Here is an 11,364-nt window from a genome sequence, read left to right on the forward strand (position 1 = left end):
ATTGTTACTGAATAATAATCTTGGGAGTGGCAATAAGGAAGTCATTTGCCCTGCTTATTACATTCTTCAGAACTCTCCTCCCGCTTCCCCTTTTTAACATCTAAAAAACTGGCAACGGCAGAAGTGATTGGTAGGGTGAAAGCTAGGACATGAACAATGAGCGGCTCATGCCAAATCTTATAGTTTGGGATATATAAATATTTCGAATCTAATATTCGAAAGAGAGGGATATCAAAGACTGTGCTGATATGAGACGGTATAGTTGGAAATAACTTATTAGAATTAATTGATACTACATATACTAACAAGATACATCGACTTTTCGGTAGCTTAGAACGGAAGAACTCCATAATTAAGCTACTTGACTTAAAGCAAATCCTGAAAAAAATTTCCAAAGCAATAGGCATTCATCATTGGGTTGGTTGAAATTAAGTTTGAGTAGAAACCTCAACAAAAGAAATGGTACAAAAAAATGTGTCAAGGTCAAACCCAGAAACAAAGCTAAAGTAGTCTTTCCTCGAACTCAACAAAGCAACCATTCAGACTCTCTTGCTAGGGAATGAATCTTTGATTTATGATTTAATATGATCAGGTTATGTAGAAGAATTTTAACTTTTATAACAAAATTAATGGTAAATTGGTAATGAGTGATGAGCAAAAAAAATATTGAGATAGAAAAGAACAAAAAAAATAATCATTGATTTGTCCATGAACGATTACGATTGCCTCGCATGACACAATAATGTTAAATAACCCATAATAATGTCCATTCTAGAAAAGCACTAGCAATGACTGCTAAGTTCACAACCCTCTAAGCTGTCCAACTAATCCGAGGCAATTGACAATCTGAATACTACTAGCAAAGAGGTTCTACACAGAACCTTTCCAATTGTTAAGGATACTGATTTGTCAGAATAGTCTCAGGTACTAATCCAATAAGGAAACACTTATTCTGGCAGTATTTTATTAAGTTCACAACTTTGCCAGACAAGAATGCAATTTCAGGCAGCATTTTCTCTATATCTAATTTTCAAATTCTTTTTTTATAGTAGAGTAATTTTCAAATTTACAACAGGCAAAATCTAATGCAAAAGCACTCATATGACTATTGAGAAAGATCTTGTAAATCTTTTGTCCAATCAACATTTTAAATGAAAACTAAGTGTCAAAAGTTCAGCATGCTAAAGGCATGAAACTTGCAAGAAGTCAGTAGTAAAACAAAGGAAAAAATGTGTGTCATTTTAAAAGATGTAAAGTTATGTCATTTTATGTGAGAGAAAAAGATAAATCATGAAGAGAGAGAGAGTGGATAAAAATAAAATAAAGGTGCAGGTCTCATCTTTTTGTGAGAGTGAAATAACACTAGCTATGTTATTTAAATGACAAACATTTTCCCAAAAAACAAATGGAAATAAATGGAAACATAGACATGTGTACATCATCAAAGATATGTTCCTTGACTATTGTAACCTATCTACATATCTTCTTGCTCTCAGATAAATGACATGAATAGTGTAATTAATGCCTTCAGCTGCAATTCGTGAAGCAAACAAAATCCCTATAGATAGCATCCTATCAACTCCTGAAGTCTCTCTGTTTTTTTCCCCCAAAAGCCCTTAGCTGTTATAAAACATTGAAGTTTATCTTTAGCCGTTTTAGTAAGCTAAATGTGCGTGTGGATCAAGTTCAACCAAGTAGCACATTAGATGAACTAACCCACTAAAATTTATGAAGGACGAGAAATAAACGTTGCAACTAATAAAGAAAATAGGGGGGAATGGTACAAGTTAAATACCATAACCTGAATCAGAAAACTCATTTAGAGACTTCAAAATCAGACAATTTTGTTGGCCTAGATCTCTGTTGGGTACCAAGAAACAAAGAATATAAGAGAAAAATATATCAAAATAAAACCCAATTCTATAAAGGTTATAAATTTGTGAAAACTGATGGATAAACAAATCTTATGATTTAATATTTCTTATATTGTAGAAGATAAATTTTATTTTCTCCGTACATGTAAAAATATCTCCAAATATGTGGCGCCTATATAAGAAAAAAATAGATAAAGAGAAAATATGGCCCCACACATTTTTATGTATATGTAGGTGGATGTAAATGGGTTAGGCTGGCCTACAGGGACTTATGACTTAACCTATACTTGGCCAGATTCGGCCTATTATATATAGTCAAATAAAACATACTCATACTTTTAAAAAAGTCTATTTAGAATATAGGTCATAGGCTTTCTTTACATGTCGGGCCTATAAGGCTACAGGCTGGCTTATATAATATTATTTATTTTAAAGAAAATAAATAAAATTAATATTTTAATGATTTTAAATAATAAAGTAATATTATTTTAATTAATTTTTTAATTATTGAATGTTTAATGGAAAAAAAATTTCTTCAGTCACTAGATATAAAGTTATCTCCGGTGAGCTCAAAATAACGTCGTTTTGGGGTTACAAAATTAAAAAATTATAATAATAAAAGCTAATATAACCATGAAATATATTAGAATTACAAAAACATCTTGATTTTCTCCCAAAATGATGTCGTTTTGGACTCATTGGAGATAACTTATCTCCATTGACCCGGGGAATTTTTTACCTATGTTTAATTAATATGCTTAAATAGACTAACAAGTCTAGGTTAAAATTTTTATTTTTTTATATAGGTCAGACCAGCAGACTCATAATTTGAATCTACGCAAGGTTAAGCTAGGCCTAAAGTATTTTATACAAATCTAATTTATTTAAGTCAAAGTATAGCTTAACTCAACCAATTTACACCCCTAGTAACAATAATTGGGCCACGTAGTTTCATGATTTTTAATTTATTGCAACGTGTACAAAAAAAAAATATTAAATGAAATCACGTCACGTTAAAAGCTAAAATCAAAACCTGCAGTGCATCATGCATGCACCTAGTCAGCACCTGTGCCACTGCTGCCAAGTTATTGAAGACCTCAACCATTTTCCCTCTTTCCATCACCATTCTTATCTTTCACACCTTCCCCCTTGATTTCCTTGTATTAATGAATTTCAAAATAAAATGAAACTAATATCCAAAAAATATAAATAAATAACTAAAATTGGAAGCTTCAAAATCAGACAATTTTTTATGGCCTTAATCTATTCTCCGTTGTGTGACCAAGAAAGTAAAGAAAATATGTAGCACCTCTTAATCATCAATTTCTTTCAAAACCATTTATATGTATGCAGTTGTGTTAGTGGGATATATGTTGGAACTTGCAATGTAGGATTTGCCTATCAAGAATGAAGGATATCATAGCCTAACCTAGGGCCATTTCAAGTTTTAGTTATGTATGATTTTATAAAGTTCTTGTTTTGATTCAAATTAAAGAACTAAATTATTTCAAGGGTGCATGAAATTAAAGTTGAAAGAGAACAACAATAAAATAAACACTCTGACCAGCAATTTGCAGAAAACAAACTGCATGGCCAAGCAGCTACTTTCATTCCAAATTTATTTAGGATATATATTACCATGCATACAATGAAAACAAAGCCTAAGTGACTTTGTCTCACATCATAGTTATATTATACGAACTTGCTCATTCTTAGTGAGCTTCAGCTTCAGCATCAGATGAGTTACATGGGTCATAGCAGAAGTTGGTTTGATCAACGCAACGACACTGTGGAGGATAAGACAATGCACAAATACATAATTTACAAGCTGAGTGACAGGTTTCACCAATATCTGCACAGTGGCATATAGGAGGGATTGATTTTGTGCAAATGCATTTATCACAGCATGCTTTGGTTGTTGATTTTACATAGTAACTTCCATCACCGTTGTTGGGGAGCACTTCATTGAGGAAGGAGGCTGGATCAAAGCGAGCATCAACAGTTGCAGTGAAGCCCAACAAGAAAAGAAACAAAGCTACCTTCACCAATACCTTATTGTTCAACTCCATCTCTCTCAGTCTCTCTCTCTCTATGTAATATCTCTTTTTTTCCGAGTTGTGTGTGTAGAGAGCAAGCAATAACATAGGTCTATTTATACACAGATTTGAAGGAGTACAAGTACACAAGGTCTTTCTTTCTATTTTTTTTTTTCATTTATATATTTAGTTTTTAAAAACATGTGTCATCATACAGTAAAATATACTTTTGAGAAGTACTATCCGTTTGGCAATATACAATTTGGGAAAAATATCTGTGGACATAATTTTATATTATTTTAGGTGAAATGATTGTGTTTTGTTTCATATTTATTGGTTTTTTATAATTATTTATTTTTAAAAAAATGTTGTTATATTGTAGAATATATCTTTGAGGTACATATATATACTATATAATATAAAGGTCGATGTCATTAAACAATTATAAATATTTTTTATACCTTTCTCTCTCATTATCATTAATCATCATGCACGAACCCCCTCCAAGCACCTGTAAAATCTCTTGTTGCTTTGTTGGACACATCACTTTGATAACAACCATATTACTATTGTATATCAAACGTACACGCGGAAACTACACGCATTATTACTTCTGTTCACTCGTGGGAACGGGAAGCAAAGTGTCATATTTTTTACAATTTTTTATCTAAATATCACATGAAATAATATTTTTTATAAGACTATCATCCTTCGAAATTTGTTATGATTGGTAGCAAATTTAGTTAGGCTACATGGCATGTTTTCATTAGTATACCAAGTTTGTTACTAGTGACGGCAAACTTAGTTTAATTAGTTTTTCTTACAAAAACATGTCGCATAATGTACTAAGTTTGCTATCACTGTCAATTTTTTTCTTTTAAAATATGATAACCTGATAAAAAGTACTATTTATGTGATATTTGAATAAAAAATTAAAAAAAAAATGTGCCACTTTGATTACCGTAACTCACTTATGCATAAAACGGAAAAGTTAATAATTATATTTACTGGGCAAAGGCAGAAAGAAATGACTCCTAATGGAAAGTACAGTATCTCTAATTAATAGTCGAATGGTATATAGATCAGGGATGTGTATGTATGCCAAGATAAAGTGAGTGCTTTAGGAATAGATTAAGTGTCAAGAAATGATAATTCTCATTAATTAATTGTCCTCAACGTGAGGAGTATTTATACACAGTAGGAAATACTTCTAAAGCTATACAGAGGATCCTAACAAATTAGTAAATAACAAATTAGAAAATAACAAACTTAACAAACTTCTATAATTCCTGATTTGATGATATTGTTTTCAACAAACATTTAAATTCAGAATTTGAATCTTCTCTTCAACACTCCCCCTCAAGTTGGTGCATGAATATCTATCATGCCCAACTTGTTTGTTGCTTCTTCAAAGGCTTTGCTGGATATGGCTTTTGTCAATACATCTGCAACTTGGTCCTTTGACTTAACAAATGGAAGTTGTATTATTTTCTGATCTATCTTTTCTTTGATAAAGTGTCGATCTAACTCCATGTGTTTAGTTCTATCATGTTGTACCGGATTGTGAGCTATTTCAATGGCTGCCTTGTTGTCACAATAGAGATGCATCGGTTCATCATGTTTAACCCCAATGTCTTGGAGAACATTTTTGATCCATAGAAGTTCACAAATCGCATGAGCCATTCCTCTAAATTCCGCTTCAGCACTTGACCTTGCTACTACCTTTTGCTTCTTACTTCTCCAAGTGACTAGGTTGCCCCCTACAAATGTAAAATATCCTGAGGTTGACTGTCTTGAAGTTTTGTCTCCAGCCCAGTCAGAATCAGTATACCCTATGATTGATGCATCTTACACTCGATCTTGACCATTGATCCACTTGTATTCGATGGCTCACATTATTAAAAAATTTGAGTCGTTAGATATAAATGAAATCAATGGATAAGATTGAGAGTGTAACTTACACTTGTGTAAAATGATCCTGATCCTATATATATATATATATATATATATATATATATATATATATATATAAGGGTTTGTTTTTCTTATGTTATAAGAGGATAGTATCCTTTTTCTACACACACAAACAAAAAAAGGAGAGAGAAAAGAGTAGTGAGAAAAAAAAAGCGAAACTCATATGCTTTTATGCGTATGTAGAAAAGTGGTATTATATTTCTATATGTATGAGTTTGTTTTTTCTGATGTTGTAAGAAAATAGTATCCATTTTCTACACTTACAAACATAAAAAGGAGAGAGAAAAGAGTAGTGAGAAAAAAAAAGTGGGACTCATGTGTTTTTGTGTGTATGTAGGAAAGTAGAATTATTTTCCTATAACATGATATATATATATATATATATATATATATATATATATATGGGATTTGCATCTATCATGTCACATGACACCAAAAACTTTTCTACACACACAACATTTTTTGGGGCCCACACTTTTTAAAGCAAAAAAAAAAAAATTAAGGCACGCAAAACGAATCTCTATAACATTAGACAATCATTTTTCCTACAACATAACTCTTATAAAACCTTATATATATATATATATAAGATCCTTTGACACTTGTGTCAAATTTAAAATATGACACCTTATCTGAGAGTCGTAAGATCAAAAAAATATCAACGATTATATATATATAGGGGTGTACATTTTTACAGTTGTTGTACGTGCAGCAATCAAATACTTATTATATATATACTTGAAAGCATTAAATGCGGAGAATCATAACCATACAAAGGATGAAAGCATTAAATGTGAAGAATCATAATCATACACCTGTCGTTGTTGTACGTAAAGCGGCTGTAGAAATAATTTTATCATATATATATATATATATATATATATATATATATTCGTTAGAAGAGGATTATTATAGATTATAACTTGCTATTTATCTAAGTATTTATCTGTTTGTATGTAAGAGCGGTTATACTTCAGGTAGGTATACACCTTTAAAATATTTTAATGGCGCGCACACATTATTAGTCAATATGTAACATGAATTTTAATTTCGGTTAAAATTTAGAAAATAAATATGACGGGGAATATATTTTTTTGTGTTGCTGTATTCTCCTGCTATAGATATATATATCGAAAAAGGTGCAATTTTTTTTTTATAAAAAAATGGTGAAATTCACATATTTTTTGTCTTAATTAGGTGGCAATTTTTTTTCCAATCACAGGATAAAAGTATTGTCCAAATATGATAACTATGAAGAATAAATTCAACTCAAAAGCTTAATTTATTGAAAAAGTTATATTAATATTTTATATTATTCTCTAATATGTCCTCTCTCTAACACGACCCTTCACATAAGAGTACATTGTGCTTGAAGGGTGGATGATACATTAAGTGGTGAGTATCGAACCTGTGACACTGAGGCTCTGATATTATGTAAATAATCAATTCAACGCAAAAACTTAAGGTGTTAAATGATATTACATTAGCGGTTTATACTATTCTCTAACAATAGGGATATGTTATTTTGCCTACTCTTAATTTGCCTATCCTATACAATCGAAATCCCTTGTGAGTTTGAATTGGTTTTTTATTCACATCTATTTGTTATGACTTTGGTAAAATAGTTCTATTGAACGTGGTTGATGCCCAAGACGCCAATAGTCTGACAGTTATTCGAATACCAAGTCCCTTGCTTTCTCTCTCTTCAATGGCACTTCAATAACTAACTAAGTACGAACACAAGCGACTCGACAAGATCGTATGAGAATGAAATCAACAAATTAGCCGAAGATTCACAATTAAATAATAATGTGAATTCGACATATATAATTAATTAGCAAATAATGACATATTTTGGAATAGTATCAATTACGATGGGTCAAGGAAAAGATGATCATTGACGAAAGAGAAACACCTTTTAAATTTTAAATTTTGGACTCTGTCATTTATAAAATTCCAAAATTGGTAGTAGGGTTGACGAAGATGATGGTCGTTGACCGGGAGGTGGGAGTAGAGAGAAAGGGTCGGGCAATGAGAAGAAAGAAAGAAATAAAAACCTGGTTTATATCTCATAAATCTCTACCGTTAGATGAAATTATAATCTAACGATGTTGAGAGAGATAGACAAATTAAGAGTAGGAAGAATAACTTATCTCCTAAAAATAACACCTAATAACAATATTAATAATATCTCTATAGTATACACCTTTAAAATATTTATAATTATTAATGGTACCTACCTTTATATTATTATATATCACATATACACACAAGCCAAACTTAAAAAATAGAGAAGTGTCTTATCTTATTGTCATTTTATTGCAACTAAGTTGTTAGAAGTTAGAACCCGAGTCCGCAAATCGATATCCTAGAGTCTTACGAATCCAGTTGACCCTCAAAAATCTAATTTTTTAAAACTAATAAAAAAAATCAAAAAATTGGTCCTGTCAGATTAAAAGGTGTGAATCGGTCATGTTTCATGCAGTTGAACCAAGATTTATTTTTTATTTTGACAATTTTTCTTCCTACAACTCTTCATTTATAACTTTAATAATTATCTTTTTTATACCAATCTTAATCGGCTTTCGTATCTCTATATGTTTTAATCTTTTGAGTCTGTTATGTTATAAGACTAATCTCGTGTTGAAATTTAATTACAATTAAAAAATTTCATCCCTTTCCAAATATATATTTGGTAAAAAAAGTTTCGGCTTGTATTGCGACTGAGATAAGTTGAAATGATCATTTCTTTGTTAATGTGTTAATATGAAATAAAAACAGGAGCCTGTAATATAGTAAGAGTTTGACTATTATTTAAATTGAAAAGTTTTTTTTTTTTTTTTTACTTATTCGACAAGAGAGTATACATATATATTAAAAAACATAAAATTAAAGTAATAGTATTATATTTTTAGTTTAATAATAATTAATGAGAAATCAACTTTATTATTTTTAAAATATATTTCTAAATTTTATAGTTTCATTTATGGAAAATTATATTTTATGTTGCATGAGATTCATCAATTATGTTACACTCACATTAAAAGATATTTTTTTCTTTTTTTAGAAAATTAATGAATGCTATTTTTTTATCTTTTATAATATAAAATATTTTTGCTCTTGTAGACAATATATTGCACGAATTTTAAGATATACAAAGGCACGCACGCGCATAAACGATTAATCAGGGCATAGCATGAATTTTAAATTCAGTTAAAATCTAGAAAAACGCGATAACACAAATATTATATATACATGTACCTACCCAAGCTTAACGAATAGCAATAATTTTTTCTAAAAATATTTATAAAAAGATGTAAAATTAAAATAGACTTCTTAAAAAAAATTGTATTGTACGATTCACAATTAAAGAAGCAAGATTCTCCACCAAGCTAAAAAAAAATTATGGTCTCGGCTCATATGATTTTTCTATAGTCTCACTCACAATTAATTTTTTTTTTTTGCCATCTTATCCTTAATTTTTTCATTTTCCCTTTTTGTCCCCCGAGGGAACAGTACTAGGAGTGTAAATAGGCTAGGCTAAATTAGACTTTGAGATAAATAGTCAGACCTGTATAAAAAATACTGGGTATGACTTGGCCTATTAACTTATATATTTTCCAAATTATAAGTGTAACATGTCTTATATTTTTTTTTGGTAATCGACCTGTCTTATATTTTAAAAATAAAAATCTTGGCCAATAACCTGTTTAAGCCTATTAAACATTCAACAATTAAAAAAATAATTAAAATAATATTATTTTATTATTCAAAATTAATAAAATAATAATTTTATTTATTATATTTTAAATAAATAATATCACATAGCGACCAGTAGACATATAAACTCAACATATTCAGAAAAAATCTATAGCATGTTTTCTTAATAAGTTTTTTTAAAAACAAACTCTGTTTTATTTTATTATTTATAATAGGCTAAATCTGACATAATATAAATTAGGCCGTAGGTCCTTCTAAGCCAACCTAATCTGTTTATACCCCTCAAGAGCGTGTACAAATTCTATGGGCCTGGTCCCACCAAGCTTTATGACAGACAGATCGGTACTCCTCCAAAGTATATTTTACTGTATGACGACACGTATGCATTTAAAAATTATATGTATAAAACGTTTGTGATTATAAATGATATAATTGTTTCATTTTAAATAAGATGATCATTTATTGATTTTTTATATTCTCATTCTCTATATAATTAAAAGTAAAGGAAAATAAAATAAAAAATAGTATATATGAACCAAGTTAAAATCATAAATATTTTTTCTAAACTTTTATATATATATATATATATATATATATATATATATATAAAGGAAAAAATATTTCTACAACCACTTTAGATAAGATTATCTACAACTATCTTTTTTCAACTAAGTGTGACCGGTCACACTTAGTTATAACAATAAAGCTGTTCTTTTTTTCTCTGTTCACAGACACTATTGGCTGCTGAAGTGGCGCAGAGAAAAAGCAATTTTAAAATGTGACCGATCACACTTAGTTACAAAAGGGCAGCTGTAGATAACCTTATGCTCCAAAAATATTTACCCCATTTATAAATTATAAATTATACTCTCAAACTTAACAGTTAATTGGATTATGTACAAGACAAACCAATCGGTACTCCCCAAAAGTATATTTTACTCTTTGATGGCACATGTCTTTGAAAAACTAAATATATAAATGAAAAAATAAAATAGAAAGAAAGAAATACCTTATCTCTTGCGGTACTCATCCAAATCTATGTATAAATAGACCTTGTTATTGCTTGCTCTCTGCACACACAACTCGGAAAAAAAGAGATATTACATAGAGAGAGACTGAGAAAGATGGAGTTGAACAATAAGGTATTGGTGAAGGTAGCTTTGTTTGTTTTCTTGTTGGGCTTCACTGCAACTGTTGATGCTCGCTTTGATCCAGCCTCCTTCCTCAATGAAGTGCTCCCTAATGGTGATGGCAGTTACTATATAAAATCAACAACCAAAGCATGCTGTAATAAATGCTTTTGCACAAAATCAATCCCTCCTATATGCCAATGTGCAGATATTGGTGAAACCTGTCACGCAGCTTGTAAATTTTGCAGGTGTACATTTTCGATTCCTCCACAGTGTCGTTGCCTTGATAAAACCGACTTCTGCTATGAACCATGTTACTCCTCTGAAGCTGAATCTGAAGCTCACTAAGAATGAACTATGATGTGAGACAGAGTCACTTAGGCTTTTGTTTTCATGTATGATGTAATATCCTAAATAAAAATGGAATGAAAGTAGCTGCTTGGCCATGCAGTTTGTTTTCTGCAAATTGCTGGTCAAAGTGTTTGTTTTATTGTTGTTCTCTTTCTACTTAATTTCGTGCACCTTTGAAATAATTTACTTCTTTAATTTGAATCATGAAAACAAAAACTTTTTTTTTTGCATAGAAGAAAACAAAAACTTTATAAAACCATACAATTGAGGAGAGGGAGA

General features: G+C 30.1%; 2 protein-coding genes across 2 annotated transcripts; one reads left to right on the forward strand and one right to left on the reverse strand.

Moving 5' to 3' along the window:
• Positions 1-3,586: 3,586 nt before the first annotated feature.
• On the reverse strand, positions 3,587-3,951 carry LOC133314126 (Bowman-Birk type proteinase inhibitor-like). The gene has a single exon (XM_061515570.1). The coding sequence runs from the start codon at positions 3,941-3,943 to the stop codon at positions 3,587-3,589; it is 357 nt and encodes a 118-aa protein (XP_061371554.1). The 5' UTR covers positions 3,944-3,951.
• A 6,745-nt stretch (positions 3,952-10,696) lies between these two features.
• LOC133314125 (Bowman-Birk type proteinase inhibitor-like) lies at positions 10,697-11,139 on the forward strand. The gene has a single exon (XM_061515569.1). The coding sequence runs from the start codon at positions 10,729-10,731 to the stop codon at positions 11,080-11,082; it is 354 nt and encodes a 117-aa protein (XP_061371553.1). The 5' UTR covers positions 10,697-10,728; the 3' UTR covers positions 11,083-11,139.
• Positions 11,140-11,364: the final 225 nt, after the last annotated feature.

The sequence above is a fragment of the Gastrolobium bilobum genome, unplaced genomic scaffold (assembly GCF_033153095.1).
Source record: "Gastrolobium bilobum isolate Gb01-03AN ecotype WA unplaced genomic scaffold, APGP_CSIRO_Gbil_v1 utg3818, whole genome shotgun sequence".
Taxonomy (NCBI): Eukaryota; Viridiplantae; Streptophyta; class Magnoliopsida; order Fabales; family Fabaceae; genus Gastrolobium; species Gastrolobium bilobum.